At 42.2% G+C, this 17,617-nt stretch overlaps 2 protein-coding genes across 2 annotated transcripts; both read left to right on the top strand.

The window, feature by feature from the left end:
• Positions 1-7,150: 7,150 nt before the first annotated feature.
• Positions 7,151-15,586, top strand: LOC134450569 (desmoglein-2-like protein). Its single transcript, XM_063200406.1, has 7 exons — positions 7,151-7,229; positions 7,611-7,745; positions 9,016-9,201; positions 10,020-10,143; positions 10,443-10,710; positions 14,896-14,995; positions 15,554-15,586. Exons 1-7 carry the CDS (start codon positions 7,188-7,190, stop codon positions 15,584-15,586), a joined length of 888 nt encoding a protein of 295 aa, XP_063056476.1. The 5' UTR covers positions 7,151-7,187.
• A 57-nt stretch (positions 15,587-15,643) lies between these two features.
• On the top strand, positions 15,644-16,774 carry LOC134450280 (desmoglein-2.1-like). Its single transcript, XM_063200127.1, has 2 exons — positions 15,644-15,772; positions 16,252-16,774. Exons 1-2 carry the CDS (start codon positions 15,646-15,648, stop codon positions 16,665-16,667), a joined length of 543 nt encoding a protein of 180 aa, XP_063056197.1. The 5' UTR covers positions 15,644-15,645; the 3' UTR covers positions 16,668-16,774.
• Positions 16,775-17,617: the final 843 nt, after the last annotated feature.

The raw sequence follows: 17,617 nt of genomic DNA, 5'->3' as shown, positions 1-17,617 counted from the left end.
AATACATGCTCAGATTCTTTTCTGTCTGGATAAAATGAATCCTGCTACATGCTCCTAGTAGTGGAGGTCGCGAAGCTGCACGGAACTACAGGTCAGGCAAGAGCCAGGCAACATCATTGCAACCATCCATCGTCAGACTTGGACAAGGCAAGAGAGAACAAGAGCGAACAACTAGTATGAAGATTTCTGTAGGGGGACGGATGGAAGACTGAAAAGACTTTGTTTGTTTGGTGTTTGTTTGTTTGCTTGTTTTTGTTTGTTTGTTTGTTTGTTGCTAGTTTTTGGCATGCATACAATTTTCTGCCTGAAACCAAAATAGTTTAACCTCTACAATGGCCTGTGTGTGAGAGCTATAATTCCAATTAGACTGCGTCACACCAGTCTATGCCACCCACACCCCCCACATCCACCACCCACCCTATTAAATGAAATATGGGCAATAATTCGGGACAGATTGAGATTAACCTTTGCTGCGATTAATTAAGCCTCTTTCCCCTTTTTTTCCCTCTCTCTCTAATAAGGGCTGCCACAAAGCGGGCTCTGTGTACAGTTTCTGACCAGCCCGCTACTTACTCGGTAGAGCCGGCGGCTAGGAGTGGGTGTCCCTCATCAGCTAATGCGACTCTGCCCCCCTTATAAGAGGGCATAGGAACTGGCGGCGCGTAGCTACCGGTCCTTTCCATGCACAAGAGCGCGGACTGTGTGTTCCTGGCCTCTGTGCTACTGCTGTGCAACACTCCAAGAGTGGTGAGTAGCTGAACACACACTTACTGTAGCCTACATTATTTGGGGAGGAGGAGAGGCAGTGGATATAGGCAGAGAAAAGTACTGAGTAGGCCTACTGATGATTTTGCATAGAACATTACTTGTAAAATTTGGATTCAGTACAGTAGTGTGTTTGTAAAGTTGGTAAAGATGGTTTTCACTTGAGATTCAATATTTCCTGGGAATATTTATATTTACAAGATAATGGCAGCAGCCTATCAGTCACATTTGAATGTTGAAGTACCATCAATTCAAATCTGTAATGGTTTTGTCATTTTGATACTAGGTTGGATTGGGCGTAGAATGATGTGGATTAGGCATCAGTTATGTTGTGTTTATACTTTAGTATTGGAAAGGAAAGAGGGTACTATAGTGGGGTCGTAATAGGCTCAGTCATTTCAAATTGATGTTAAAGTTTGGTTTTCACTTCCAAGTTGAAGTTTAGGGTCTATAAAACAATTTGAGTTCGAGTGTCAAACACACAGATAACAAAATGGCCTGCGGGGGGCGCTCTAAAATATATAAACTGCTATAACTTTTGATTAGTTAAACCAAATTTAACATATGAGGTATGTATGGATTCAGTATGAAGAGGAGAAACCGGTGGGCTAAATAGTTGGTTACCAGATTAAAGACACACTATGTAATAAACACACTTTTAGCCAATGGACAGCTAAATCCGGGCTTTTTTAAGATAAAGGGTGGAAATGCCCTCCAAGTTGCAATGAAACATAATTTATTGTTACAAGTTATTGTCAATAAAGCATGGGTTATCACTTAACTTGATTTGTTCAGAATATTCCTGAAGCACACAGATACTTAGGATACATATACACAAATATAGCTGCGTAAAGCCTATGTGATATTTAGCACCCAACTTGCAACTTTGAGTTTATGAATTTAGGATTATGAGTACCAGCTTTTTTCAATCAAGCCATCATTTTATTCACAACTTAAACACTTTATATCTGGAAGAAAGTAAATCAATAATAATAATAATAATAATAATAATAATAATAATAATAATAATAGTAATAATGATGATGATGATGAATACTATGGGGAACATAATTTTTTCCTGCATTCAAAAAGTAAACAGAAGACCATAGGGCTAACACTTATTCCAATACTCCACTCTACAATAACTATGACAGAGAACAGATGCAAAAACAGTCAGTGGTCAGTCTTAGAAATTGTATGTGCACTTGCACAGACGTGTGCACTTTAACTCTGCCTTCATGCACTTGCACCGAGATCTGGCAGGTCTATTTGTACAAGTAGGCCTACTAGTACAGCTGCACTTCACCTCTAGTTGGAAAACATCTTTGATAACTGCATGTTTGGTTGTGTAGTCCAAATCTGGAAACTGTTAATTTGTTACCAGATTGGCAGGCATTTCTGGCAAATGCAGTTAATAAGAACGGTTTCCATTCCTGTCAACTACGCTGGTAACAAATGGACAGTTCCCAGAGCAGATAATTGTGTCTACCATGTATGAAATAGTCCTATAGTATTAATTAGTATGCTTGCCAAAGGCCTCTGCTTGCCCCCAGCAAGCATACTAATTGTTCTCCAACAGTTTATTTAGTATGCTTGCGGGAAAGCATATTAATTGTTCATCAACAGTTTATTATTATTCTAAATTTTTCCATTCACCTCGGCATATGGGAATCGCCATTCATTAGTACAGCGGCTTTGAATCGCTGCAGTGTTCGAGATAGAGACATGGTTCGAGTGCCAAAACGAACGGCTCGAATAGGGCTCAGGGTGGAGTATTTTTCGCTGGCCTATCCCCTTTCATTTGTTCACCAGACTTGTTTTTCCTCAGTTTTCTCTCCGTTTTCCCCCTCATTGAAATGAATGGTAGAATGGTCAAGATGATAATGTCACAAATTGTGGCAGTTAGAGTGAGAGGTGACCTGTCCTGGGGTTTTAAACTAGGTATCAACTAGGTAAATGCATTGTCAGAGAGGTATTGGCTCTGAATACAAACTGTGTGAAGATCATAAGCCAACTCTTAGAAATGCTTCAAAGAGAGCAGTTTTAAAATCCCTATGATGTGACCCCATTCACTTACAAAAAAATGTGTGAACAGCTCAGCGCATAGGCCTGAATATGTCCATTTTTTGACTGAACCATTTGGCCAAGAAAAGTGATCTCAGCTTTGACATGAAGAGCAGGTTTGTGCCATTTGTGTGTCTGACAACTTGCAAAACTTTTGGAGATATGACAGCTTAAAAATAAGGCTGCACATATACCTACTCAGCTATTGATTGCCAAACTGTCACCTTTAGAATCTTCAGTCATACACACACACACGCAGCCTTGTAGAACTTTAGACCTCTGCTGTCACCTGGGCAACCGTGGCCTAATAATATGCTGCTGTGGCCATTCTATACAGTAAGTGGCTTTGGCCTACTGGGTAGGGTGTTGGTCTGTCAGAGGGTTGCAGGTTCGAATCCCACCCTTACCTCTCCCTACCCACCCATTGCTGAAAGGCACCTGAAGCATCTCCATACATGTACACACACGCACACGCACACGCACACACACACACACACACACACACACACACACACACACACACACACACACACACACACACATACACACATCTCTATCTCTTTCCCTCGTGTTTCTGTGTGTGTATACAACAGCTCTGTGTGTGTGTGTGTGCTCATAAGACGCAAGCATACCAATAGCATTATCTCTCCGGAAATGCAGTCTTATTACTATATTATTACTATATTAATTATAGCTATAATTATAATTATAATTATAATTATTATTATTATTATTATTATTATTATTATTATTGATTTATTTTCTTCCAGATATAACGTTTTTTTGTGATTTTATGTGTGAAAAGAATATGGCTTCATCAAAAAAATGTTATACTCGTGATCCTAAATTCATAAACTCAAAGTTGCAAGTTGGGTCCTAAATATAGGCTTTATGCAGCCATATTTGTGTATAGGTATCCTAGGTATCTTTGTACTTAGGGGATATTCTGAACAAATCAAGTTGAATGATATACCAGGCTTTATTTACAATAACTTGTAACAATAAATGATGTTTCATTGCAACTTGGAGGTCATTTCCACCCTTTATCTTAAAAAAACCCTGAATTTTGCTGTCCATGGGCTAAAAGTGTGTTTATGACATAGTGTGTCTTTCATCCGGTAACCAAATACTTACCTCACCAGCTCCTCCTCTTAATGCTGAATCCATGCATACCTCATATGTTAAATTTGGTTTAACTAATCAAAAGTTATAGCAGTTTATATATTTTAGAGCGCCCCCCGCAGGCCATTTTGTTATCTGTGTGTTTGACACTCGAACTCAAATTGCTCTATAGACCCTAAACTTCAACTTGGGAGTGAAAACCAAACTTTAACACAAATTTGAAATGACTGAGAAAAAATGCACATGCCTACGACCCCACTACTAGGTCGTAGGTGTGTTAAAGGGTGCAGAACAGCAGAGGCGCATCTTGTCACCAGGCTAGGCAGTCAGCCACTTGGGTCCCCCAAGACCCTGGATACTACAGAAGTGGCAAATTTCTTTCAAACGTTCACTCCTTTGCCATTTCGCTTGGGACCCCAGCACCTAGAGTTGCCTCTGCAGAACAGTTAGCCTTACTACTAACATACGGATAAGCAAATAAACAGTCGAGGTGAGCACAGCACATGATATCAATGCATATAATTCTGTGATACTATGGTGTGCCTCTATACTGCAGCTGTAATTCATGAATCCAGCCCCTCTGCAATCCTGCATTGGAGTGGCACCCTTGGGAGAGCTTAAACACAAGCATGAAGCTTACTATTGTGATGTTGCAACGCAACATGCGGCCCTTTACAAGGTGCCCACTATTCCCTCACGTGAGGATAATGTACACGTCCTGTAGTAAATGTAGGCCAAATTTCACAGCCTGCTTGATTAGGCAAAGGTGGCAAAGTGCGACGGCGCTGTATTAACAATCTCCTCGCATGAGATGATGATTTTGTCGTACTGAATTAATCTGCTTTATGAAAGTAGATTGGGTATTGCTACTTATTAGCAAATGTGATTTTGCAATACAGTGGCTCTTTTATGTGAAGCATATCGGGTAAATATGAAAAAAAAAGGTTGGAGTGAGAATGGCAAAGGAGTTGCTTACTGAATGTGTTTAAGCGCATTTTACAAATGCATGCCAATGAAAAGAATCTACAAGGTGACAGTTTTCCTTTTCCACTTGATTATTCTGTATGTGGGGCGGTGGTGGCTCAGGTGGTAGAGGAGCCAAGCAAGCAGAAGGTTGCAGGTTCAAGCCCCCACTCTGCCTGACCCCATCCATGTGTCCTTGAGCAAGACACTTAACCCCAAGTTGCTCGTGGTGGCACCCTACATGGCAACCACTGCCACCGCTGTGTGAATGTGAGTGTTTATGGGTGGTTTTTGAGGCATGCAATGTAAAAGCGCTTTGAGTGCTCGAAGGAGTGGAAAGCCACTATATAAATGCAGTCCATTTACTATTTACCATGATTCTTACAGCTGACAGCACAGGCCAGCTTTCATAATGGGAGCAAGGCAGAAGGTACCGGGAAGACTGAATTGAAAATCACCGTTCTTAACCAGCATGACAAGACACCTCTATTCCAACTTCTTCTGTCGACCGTTAAAGAATGCACCCAAGTCGGTAAGATTTAGATTGACACAATAGCACCCAATTCATGGTTTTCATGTAGCATGCATAGCTTACTGCAGTGGACCATTATGGCAGGTAGCAGGCTACACTCAGGGTTTCTTGATTCATTTTGAGGGTGCTGGCCCAAATAAAACTCTTCAAATCAAACAGAAAGGGGCGCACCTTGCATCAAACTGTTTTGATGTCCGGTTAGTTTGCACATTGAGGAAGACACATGTCGAAACGCGTCAGTGGAAAAAAAACAAAACAGTTTGATGCAAGGTGCGGCCCTTTCTGTTTGATTGGAAGCGTTTTATTAGGGCCGGCAGCACCCTCAAAATGAACCAAGACACTCTGAGTGAAGCCTGGGGGGGGGGGGGGGGGGCTCATGTCGGATACGGGAGTTGGGGAGTCATTGAAATATTCATAGGTCCAATAGGGGGACCTTAAAGGGGGGCACATGTGGAAATATTCATGGGTCAAAAAAAGGGTGTCCCATCAGAAAAAGTTTGGGAACCACTGACTTACTGTGCGGCACCTGCCATGGCGTCAGACGATGAAGAAAATGGATTTGTGTTTAAAAGAAGAGTTTGAAAGATATTTAAAACAGTAGCAAACAAGTAGCCTCACGCCAAAGGATTGGCTCCACTACGGTAGTCTGGCCTTGCTCCTCTGTGGAGTGCCAGATCGGTGGGATTTTGATTGCAACGCCCCCATCTATTCTAATCAGAAAACAGCCAATAAGCGAATAAGCGCCCCACGTGGGGGAGAAAGGGGGAGGACGCTCGTGGCGATGATTTCCGCTTCCTGCAATCGCGTCAGATCACACAACTTCCAGACCATAAATACGAAATTAAATGGTAGTGTTATGGGATGGTCAGAACCAGGCTAGCAAACAAGTTGGTCCACTTCAGAGAAACTGGGCCAAGGATGACTGGAGCACACAGTATCTTGTATACTCCAGTCATCCTTTCTTCAGTCTCTCCGAAATGGACCAACTTGTTTCCGACTGACTACAGTCCTGAACTGTGAGCACCAAGAAGGCTAGAGCGCAAGTGACCTCCTTTCCCGATGTTTAAAACATGTTTCGGCCAAGATGGACATTTTGAGGACAAGGTAGAAGATGGCCACCTTCACCCAAAACCTTTCATATGCTGTTTTATGTTGTATGCATAAATACCAAAAACTTTAATTTCATTTTAGACTACTATTTGGGACAGCGCCCTCAAGCACGCTGCTCCCAGTTACATTGGACTAAGTGTTACGACTGAAAATAAAGGATTTCTATGCTGGTATTCTGCCCTACAAAGGCAAAGTGCAGTAACTACACCAACACTGAAACAGAGAAAAACGTCCTCAAAGTACTGGTATTAGGTTGGATATTGTAGTTCTTGCAAATTTGACACAACAATATCTCTAAAGCAGGACACATTTGGACTATACGGCTTTGTCACAAGATAAAGGAGGTGTTATGAAAACAAGTCTAAACTCAATTTTGACAAAATATGTACTTACTCCACTTGGCAGCATTGATCTATGTACTGAAGCACAAGAGAGGACTACTCGTTATTCAGTCTTAACCCAAAGGCAATGATTCTAGGAAACTTGTTTGTATATTCCAGGGACCATTGTTGAGAAGACAACTGCTGCCACAGATACTGACGAGGGGGTGAGCGTTTCCAAAAGAAAGGGTAGTTCCAGCGGCCAGAGCAAAGAAGCTACAGGGGACCATGGCCTCACCACTGATAAAGGCATGGACATAATCACTGTCAAGAAGCACATCATTGGCCGAGAGGTGAGGCGAGCTGGAGTTAAACAACACAAATGGGAAAATGACTGAGGCTACTAAACATCCACTGGAAAATATTGTAAATACGACAAAATTTTGATCCATGGCATTGCATTCCATATGTGGTGTGTATTTTAATGATTATGAGTGAAAACTGCAATGAAAATGGTTTTAGTGCCTTAATCAAAGCGAAGACAGTAAATTTTGCTGTGTTAATTCAACACTTAGAGAGTTGATTCAACATCTTCTAGAGGTTAGGGGCAGGACACTCTATGTGCTGAATTCGCACTGAAGAATTTACTGTGCATGACTAATAGTGTGTGAGTATTATGCAGATAACAGATTTGTGCAATGTTGTAATTTCAGTTGTGACAATGCTTTCTTCAGGTGCTTGACTCTTACACACTCATCGTGCATGGCGAAGGCTGGTTCGGCACTCCAGGTGGAAACACAGGAACAGGAACGGTGAAGATTGAGGTGCGAGACCTCAACAACGACGTTCACACTCAGGACAAGGACACGGTGAGATACTGGACAAAACCTTCTACAGTAACACTAAATATAAAAATTAAATTAAATATTGTGCTGCATCAATTCCATTTCAGTGGTTTGTCAACTGTTGTGAAAGGGCGAAAGTCATTGCTATATTTGCTTTGCCACAAGCAAAGTCCTCTCTCTATTTTAAAGGATGTTTCTAACCTATAGTATATGCTGACTAGGGAGGAAAACTAGCTTATACTTGCACTGCAAAACCGGAAAGAAATTTGGCAAAGGGTCTTATCAATTGCTTGTGATTTCAGTAAGGCCCTAAGGCTGATATCATGGGCAAAACACCAATGCTTTGATCACAACCAATAGCATGCCTGAACAGTACAGCTCAGTGCTTTTCAAAAGCAATCACACACCCTGGTGAACGTACATTTCTGTTCTGAATTGGCAATATACAGTACATGGATCCTCTGACTTAAATATGGCCATTCTTTTGGAATTCCTCCATATGATCAGTGTGATCTGATTTGTGTATCGATGGGATTTGGCAGTAATAAAGACATTACATCATAAGATCATTACATTATAAGAACATTGCTATGAAATTGCAGAGGGTCTTAACCTGTTAATACATGGTGTTATACATTTGCTGTTACCAGAACGGCATTGGCCAAGTCATAGTGCATTATTAAAGGCCCTGTGTTTATTCATAGTAGTACTATAGTAGTTAACTTTCCAGTGATTATTGCAGCGTTCCACTGGTGGAACAACGTGCATTATGGGGCTACGTAACAGAACAAGATGGTGTAATTACTATGGCAACAACAAGTTATAATTGAGGTACGAAAGGGTTAATGAAAGGGAATGCCTGCCCAATACAATCAGCTGATTTCGAATTAAGTCATATTTCTGGCTGAGTTTTGCCACCTCTGACAAAAATGACCTTGAAAGAAGGCTTTGTCTTCACTTCTGCTTTTTTAGCAATTTACTTGACGCTGGCGTCATCCGTATCACAAAACAGTGTCATAACAGTGTCATAACACAGTCATTCATGTGTCATACACAACACATGTGAATGTCATACACTTTTTATGACTTTGTCATTAAGTGACATTTGGTTATAACAATATCAACTCTTCATACCCATAAAACACTTATGGCATTGACATAATGTTTATGACTTGTTCATTCCTGTGTAATGACACTGTTTTGACACTGTTATATCATACATATGATGCTGGCATCCAGTAAAGTTTAACCCTTTTTAAACTGCCATGTCTTCCCTGGCCTGATTCCCATGCAGTACTCTGGAGGTGAGCATCGAGAGACGGGGGAAAAGGTGTTGATGAGACTCAAAGCACTCGATGTGGATCTCCTGAAAAGCGATAACTGGCTGGCTGTATTCCACATCATGGCTGGAAAGCAGGGCGATATCTTCACTGTCGAAACTGATCCCCTGACCAATGAGGACATTTTGAGGATGATGAAGGTAAACCTAACAATTCTGACTTGTGTTAGTCAGAAAAACATGAGAATAATATTTGAGAAATAATTCCAGTCATGGTCAATTGTTTGCATTCAAAATAAACTGTTACAGTATGTTGTATGTTGAATATGATTGTAACATTGAAAACATTCTTTCTTTCTGTGCATGTTTGTGCATTCACTGTGTTGTTTGTTTGACCTTCTGATATGTTGCTTTGGACATGTAATCCTTGGCCATAGTATAGGGAGAGCCTGGTTAGAAAACCAAACAAAGTTAAAGCAGGATTTCCACCAAAGCTGCTGAAACTGGTCAAGCTTTAAACCTGTGCTTGTTCAAAAATGTCATTTCAACTGAATGGTCATTCACCTACCTTCGGCAGCCATATCCACTATTTTCAACTGTAAAGAGTCAGTTGCCATGGCCATTCACTTGAGGCGGCGAGTTTAACAAGTTAAGAGGCTAAACGCATGTTTAAAGCTTGCCCCAATTCAGCCACTTACATGGAAATCCGCACATGAGCAAGACTGAGTGTATAGTAGTCTGTATTTTATTCTGGGATTTTGCTACGGACTACATTCCTTGGTCACAAAAAGCTGAGGTACAGAATGTGTTCAAAATTGTCCAGAATTCCACTGTAGTTGAAGCAGCAACTCTAATTCTAACTCTTTTCTCCTCTTTCCTGTCATGGCCAATTCCAAAATGCCAAACGCAGGGAGTGGATTTCAGGACAGTCAAGAAAATCAACCTGGATTTCCTAATTGAGAATGCTGCTCCATTCGTAAATGTATGTGGTGCAGGCTTGGGCTTGGGGTATGGTATAGCCAGCTCAGCCAAAGACCCCACTCCAGGAGGAGGAGAAGGAGTTGCAGATCCAGACACAGGAGGGTGGGGATTTGGGGCCGGGTGGGGAACGGCAGGTGATGGTGGACAGGGAGGAGGTGGAGGGTTGGGAGGCGGTGGAGGCTGGGGAGGAGATGGGGCATGGGGAACAGGATTTGGTGTCGGATCGAGCGAAGGGAAAACAGATGGAGGAGGTGGTGGTGGTGGTGGTGGTGGAGGAGGAGGAGGTGGAGGAGGAGGAGGAGGGGGAGGTGGAGGTGGTGGAGGAGGAGGAGGTGGAGGGGGAGGAGGTGGAGGAGGGGGAGGTGGAGGAGGTGGAGAAGGCAGTGGGGGAGGACAAGGAGATGGTGGGGGTGGAGGAGGAGGAGGAGGTGGGGATAAACCACAGGGACCCGACACCCCAGACAAGCCTCCTGATTCAGGTAACCCTCCAAAACCTGGTGGAGCTGGAGATAAACCAGAATCGGGAACAAAACCAGGAGACAAACCTTCTCAAGGAGGTCCATCTAAGAAGCCAGGAGGTAACCAGATGAATCCTGGTGAACCAGTGTTCCATCCCAAGGTGAAGGAGGTAGCCGTGTCAGGGAACCCAGACAAGACAAAAGTGCACATGTTCATCACCAGCTACCCGGCCACTGATGGAGACACGGAAGACCTGGCAGAAAACGTAAGGTCAGTGAAACAGTTCACAGTTGGAGTCCCCCCCAACCCCCCCAAACAAAATGTAGTGTTAATTCAACACTTAGAAAGTACTCTGGGACCAAATGCACTCCAGAAGATGTCGAATCAACTCTGTAAGTGTTGAATTAACACTGTGTTTTTTCACTGTGTATGTATCTTCCTTACCATAGTGTTTTGTTAATTGTTTATTGAAATTCACAGTAATTAAAAAGCGCAATGTAATTAATCATGAAGATGGACATTGATTGCTTCGATTGCGAGTCTGTCCCAGTGATGAATAAGTAAGGTAAGGTAAGGTAACTTTATTTGTACCCGAAGGTAGATTTGGTTGCAGGCAAAAGTAGCAAAAGCTTACACAGATAACAAAGTACTGACACACAAATAACTTCCACCAACAGCCCAATACTAATGACAGTGACAACGGACAATAACAAAACAAAACAAGGACAACAAAAACAAAAACATGACAGACAGCAGACAAGTGCTCCAAACCAGGATATGAAGAAGAATAATAAACAATAAATATATAAATATGTATATAAAAACTGGGGAAAACCTTAAAATGTTGGACTCATGTGCTATTCAGTGTTTTAATAGCAGAAGGGATAAAACTGCATCTATACCTCTTAGTTTTGCAGGCCGGCATTAGGAACCTACGACCTGAGGGGAGAGGCTGAAATTCACCATATAGTGGGTGGGATGTATCATTTAAGATAGCCCCCGCCAGTCTCTGCAACTGCCTACTGTAGAGAGACTCCATGTTGAGCTGTGATTCTCCAATTAATTTACCAGCCCACTTCACAATCTGATTAAGGGAATTTCTGTTTTTGAGGGGTAAGTTGCTGAACCATGACACAAGGCTAAAGGACAGAATTGACTCAATAAAACATCTGTAAAACATGGTTAGCAGCTTTTTATCTATATGGAAGGATGACAGCTTCCTTAGGCAATGTAGGCGCTGGTTCGCCTTTTTATACCCAGTTTCACAGTGTGCCACAAAGGTGAGCTTACTGTCGATTGTGGTCCCAAGATATTTATAATTGTCAACACATTCCACTACCTGACCTTTTATGGTAGTTGGTTCCTTATTAGTGGCGTGTTTTCTAAAGTCCACATACATGTTTTTTGTTTTAGAAATATTCAGTTGTAGAAAGGACTGCTCACACCAATCTACAAACTCCTGAACAATTGGACCATGACCCGTGTCCTTGTCCTTTAACAGACTGACAATAACTGAGTCATCTGCATATTTCAGAATATATCGGTCCTCCTGGCTACTGCGACACATATTGGTGTAGAGGATAAACAAAAGCGGGGACAGAACACAACCTTGAGGCGAGCCCGTGGAGGTAGAGATCTGGTCAGATAGCACTCCATTGACCCGCACTCTTTGTGTCCTGTCAGTTAAAAAATGCAGCACCCAGCCCAAGATATTCCTGCTCAGTTTAAATTGCTCCAGAAGTCTTTCAATTAAAACATGGGGCTGAATCGTATTGAAGGCAGAGGAGAAATCAATAAATAATAGTTGGGCGTGTGCTCCCTTGCCTTCTAAATGTTTTAAAAGCAAATTCATCAGGGATACAGTTGCATCCTCAACGCCTCTGTAGGGCCTATATGCAAACTGGAATGGGTCGAGATCAGACTGGGTATTCATTAAAATAACATTTCTTACCAATTTTTCAAACGCTTTCATTACCAGTGAGGTCAGAGCAATAGGCCTAAAATCGTTCTCGACTTTGGGACACCTCGTCTTGGGAACAGGGACAATTATTGCATCTTTCCAACATTTAGGGACATGGCAATTTTTTAAAGACTTGTTAAAAATGTAATTAAAAACTGTACACAATTCGTTAGAACATAGCTTAAGCACCCTACCACAGATATTATCAGGACCACAGCTTTTGTTTGGGTTAGTAAAACGTAGAGCTTTTTCAACTGAGCCCTTATTTATTACATAGTGATGATCCTGATCTGATAAATTATGAAAAAGTTCCTGTTGTTCTTTACTAAAATCATAAGTGTCAAAACGACAGAAAAAATTATTAAGGCCATTAGCAAGATCAGCGTCAGAATCAAAATCTTCTAAAATAACTGTGTTTACATTCTTTGAGTTACTAATACCTGCAATGGATTTCATACTTGACCAAGCTGAACCCAAATTGTTAGCAACCATTTTATTTTCCAACATTGTTTTGTAATTGCTTTTAGCTCTGAGGATTTCGACTTTCAAGTCCTTGGTGGCTGTGTGCAGTTCCAAAGCAGTCCCATATTTGAAAGCATGTTTTTTAGCCTGTATACAGGCTTTCACTGTTTTTGTCACCCATGGCTTATTATTTGAATATATTTTCACTTTTTTGCAAGGAATAATCATGTCTCTGCAAAAAGATACATAAGAGCACGTTACATCCACTAATTCATCCAAGTCTTCACAAGCTTCAGTGAACATATCCCAATCAGTACAGTCATAGCACGCTTTTAGGCACTGCACCGACTCTTCATTCCAGTCTTTTATTTCCTTTGTGTGGACCTTTTCCCTCTTAAGGACAGTTCTGTACGTGGGCATGAGATACACGAGCTTGTGGTCTCCGCGGCCCAGAGAGGCTAGTGGGACTGACTTGTATGCCTCCTTCACTGATCCATAACATTGGTCAAGAGTCTTTTCCCGTCTGGTCGGACAGGTTACATATTTATGAAAGTTCGGAATAGTCTTCTTAAGAGAGACATGATTAAAATCGCCCAGTATGAAAGACGGGGATTCGGGGGATATTGATTGCAGCCTTTGAACAACGTCATACACTGTTTTGCAAGCGGAGGGGGCGTGTGCTGCAGGGTGAATATACAAGACAGTAATAAAAATCTGGGGAAATTCACGGGGCAGATAAAACGGGCGCAATGACACTGATAAAAGTTCCACGTCGGGTAAACAAATCCGCTCTCTCACTGTTACAGCTGAACAGTACCTTTGGTTGATGTAGAGACACACCCCTCCACCTTGAGTTTTGTTTGTCACCGCACTGTTCCTATCCAAGCGATGCGGTGTTCCAAAGCCGGTGATCATCAAGTCCGCATCCTGATCACGGTCGGTTAACCACGTCTCAGTGAACGCCAAGACGCAGCAGTCTTTATAATCCTTTAGGAAGCGAGCATTTCCCTGTAGTTCATCCAATTTGTTCCTTATGGATTGGACGTTTCCCATGATGATTGAGGGTAGGGGGAGCCGATTGGACTGCGCCTTCCTCAGGCGCAGCCGAACTCCACCGCGCTTCCCCCTTTTTCTTCTCCCGTTCCCCCTAGATTTTTCATAGATGTTTTCTGGAGTTCTTCGTATAAGATCAGGAATCTGGAGCGTGATGTCCGACACGCCAGCTGGTCTCACAAAGTTCAGTTGCAGCAGCTGACACCTGCTGTATTGCCTCCTGGCCGGGGAGGCAGAGTTGAACTCCAGGTATAACAGGAGGGATAACAAAATAAGCGACGTGACGCGTAAAAGATCCATATCGCTTGAGTGAGGAGCGCTACACAGTTACTATCACTTGGGCTGTTACTATCCCGACACAGACGAACATAAAACAATAAAACACGATAAAAACATCACAAAGCTTTCAGCCAAACTTTTCCTGCCGGTCGCAGCGTGCGCATGCGCCCAGAGCAGACACTAAGGAATCTGGTCATAATTACGAAATTGATCATTTATGTCATCTTCTTTGGGTGACTGACTGCACAACCTTATGTGCATCACATTGTGTAAGGAGTGGAAATAAGGGAATAATTAAATGGTGAGAAGAGGTGCCAAACGTAAGTAGAAATAAATTCATGGGGTAAGTACAACCATGATATTGCATAGCTGTTACACCAGTTATTGAGATACACCACACATAATGAGATACTAGATAGAGTTTGTTGTTGAAAAACAACTCTAAAAACCTAAAAAAAAATCCACCATAAATCTGTTCCAACCAGGACAAAGTCAGCTGTTCGTAAGACAGGTATATACATTGGTCTAGTAGTTACTCAGTGAAGTTACCCGGGTTGGAAGGAGACGGTGTTTGATCTTTTTACTTTTACTTTTGACTTTTGACATCTCTGATGGTGAGACATATGGCGATGGTGAGGATACAGAGGGCAATGCTTCATGATTTTTCAAGGATTATAATTTTTTAACTATTTGGTCACTAGATATGCAGTAGAAGATGATCTTGATGACTGGCTCATCATTGACGAGACCACAGCGGAGATTAAACTCAACAAGCTGCCAGATCCAGAGTCTCCATTTGTGGTGAACGGGACTTATAAGGCAAAAATCCTTTGCATAACAGAAGGCAAGTTACATGTGACTCAATTGCCTCTTTTCCACTGCCGGTTTTCTGGTAGGCCTACAGCTCGACAAAGCGTGACTCGGCCACCACTTTTTGCTTTTCGAATAGGCGCGACACAGCTCAATCGTCAAGCAATAAGTGGCGGCCGAGCTGCGCTGTGTCGAGCTGTAGGCCTACCAGAAAACCGGCAGTGGAAAAGAGGCAAATGTGTGATTTTGTATATGTTTTTACAATTATATTTCGTTTTGTGGTTGAAAGTCTAATTATTACCTTGGTTACAAATTGCAGGATGTCAATCTGTTGAATGCTAATCTTGTTGAGACAAAAAGAATAATGCTGCCAGAAATAGTCGGCCCTCTTAAGAAAAAAAGTTATTTAAGGCCTCAGCTCTTCCTTTAGGGCCTCAGCTCAAAACTTTGGGAAGTTCCGGGCCATGATTGCTCTGATGTATCCTCTCAAAGCGCATCAACACAGTATACAGATATTTAATATTGCACCATGTCTGTTTTTTCCCCCAGATGTTCCAAGTAAAACCGTCACTGGAACTATAGCCATAAATGTGGAGGACTCCAATGATCTCTGCCGCAGGCTCGTGAACACACAACAGAAAATGTGTGACGCCACCAGGGTCATGAACATCACTGCACTGGATGATGGTGTTGGCGCAGACAAACTGACCCTCAGGCTAACTGAAGAGGAGGTCAGCCAAGGATTGTGGGAAATGATGGCAATTGATGGTAAGTCAAGGTCAGGTCAGGTCAGGTTACTTTATTATGAAGAACTTAAAAAACACACACACAATAACAGCTGGTCAAGGGTCTGGAACATAATACTTTTACTTAGACTCATACACTATACAGTTACACTAAAAGTCTTGTTAACATTATGATATTTTTCTGTTTCAAACATGCATTTTTTCGATAGTAAGAGGAGTCATTTTAGGGCTCACAGTTACCTTCTTTTCCGAGGTTAACTTTAATCATATTATTAATGGCCCATACTGTGGCGCAAACAGTAGGGCCCGACCCGGGTTCGATTGCTGGCCCTTCCCCGTCTCTCTCTCCCAACTCACTTCCTTTCTCTCCTCCACTGTCCTATCTGATAAATAACCAATAAAGGCTTGAAAAGCGCCCAAAAATACTTTTAAAAATCATACTATTAATTACAACAAAAAATCATTGTGTTCTTCTAACGAAGTTGACTGCTCTTGTCCCAGACACCACAGCTACCCTCATGGCCAAGGAGCCCTTGTCTCCAGGTGTGTACCGCATCACGCTGGAGGTATCGGACGTGCAGGGTCTCACCTGTCCAGACGCTCAGACACTGGAGATACAGGTGTGCACCTGTGACAAAGGTGGAAGATGCAACTCCAAGAAATCCCAGGAGGAGCAAACCAGCTCCTCCGTCAGAGTGGGAATGCCCGCTATCGCTCTCATGCTATTGGGCGTGGGGTTCCTGCTGTGCAAATCATCACCCACCGCCGCCATCGACACGTCACAAGACAAGAAAGACAAGAGGAACATTGGCACTTGCATCAGGTGTAGAACGCAGAGCGCAGATTTCGAGTACACACTGTCAGGCACAGATTTCGATTTCACACTGTCAGAAGCAGAAAGTCTAGAAAGTGTCTGACTATTCATATTAAGGGGCAATTTTGTTATGCCCTTGTTCTTCCTGTCACTGCTTTTGTATACTGCCGTAGGTATTTTTTTGCTACTCATAAATACTGAATGTTCATTAATAAAATTGTGACGGAGATGGAAATGAAAAAAAAAAACAAGGTTTCTCTGTTAATATTTTCTATCATAAGTTAGAGTTAAGGTGTTGGTGAAGAGAAGGATTTAGCGGCACCCAATTAATTTCCAAATCAGCGTATTTGACCTGAAGAACGTGGACTAGGACAGAGATTACATTTAGGAAGGGAAATCCCATGCTGCTTTGCACAATCGTTCCGATCTGAAAGACAGCATGGAATCTATCCCCAGCAAGGGTTCCTGATCATGGTCTCCAATCAGAGAGTAGGGAGGCGTGGAAAGGCAAAGACTGCAGTTTGTTTGAATAGATCCAACTAACACGATTGGCTACGTAGCCTATGCCAAATGATACACATATAATGCCCAACAAACAGCCGTCCAACAAACGTTAACCACACACCCATATGGGATTTACAGTAGGCAGGTCTGCAGCTCTTATCTCACGTGTGTGATTAGTTCTGGTGGTAACCAGGCAAGATGGCAGTGGCTGTTTGAGATAAATGAAAGGAAAAAGCAGATGTTCACCTGTGCAGTCAGTGCATAGCAGAAAGTCACCATCCAAAGAGGAAGCAATCAAATTGATATGAGTAATTAGTGTGGTTAGTTAATTAAGTTAACCCATTGATGCCTGATGTTGCGTAGCGCAACATTGGCCCTGGCGTCTGGAGCTGAATTACGCAACATTCAGGCTCATGAGATTTGAGACAACTTTATGAAAAATCTCTGGGTTTTTTAGATGAATGAACATATTCTAATGAAAGACGAGGGTCTTAGCGTTTAAATGCAGCTTAGAGCATATTCTTATGTGCTTCAGAAGAAGAGATATTT

The sequence above is a fragment of the Engraulis encrasicolus genome, chromosome 6 (assembly GCF_034702125.1).
Source record: "Engraulis encrasicolus isolate BLACKSEA-1 chromosome 6, IST_EnEncr_1.0, whole genome shotgun sequence".
NCBI lineage: Eukaryota > Metazoa > Chordata > Actinopteri > Clupeiformes > Engraulidae > Engraulis > Engraulis encrasicolus.
This window is presented reverse-complemented; position numbering and strand designations above follow the sequence as displayed.

Excerpts from the sequence above, each read along its gene's own strand:
- LOC134450569 (XM_063200406.1), top strand. The coding sequence starts at position 7,188 with ATGGACATAATCACTGTCAAGAAGCACATCATTGGCCGAGAG. Across the intron at positions 7,230-7,610 it reads AGCACATCATTGGCCGAGAG|GTGCTTGACTCTTACACACT; the intron begins GTGAGGCGAGCT and ends TGCTTTCTTCAG. Across the intron at positions 7,746-9,015 it reads ACACTCAGGACAAGGACACG|TACTCTGGAGGTGAGCATCG; the intron begins GTGAGATACTGG and ends ATTCCCATGCAG.
- LOC134450280 (XM_063200127.1), top strand. The coding sequence starts at position 15,646 with ATGTGTGACGCCACCAGGGTCATGAACATCACTGCACTGGATGATGGT. Across the intron at positions 15,773-16,251 it reads GGAAATGATGGCAATTGATG|ACACCACAGCTACCCTCATG; the intron begins GTAAGTCAAGGT and ends CTCTTGTCCCAG.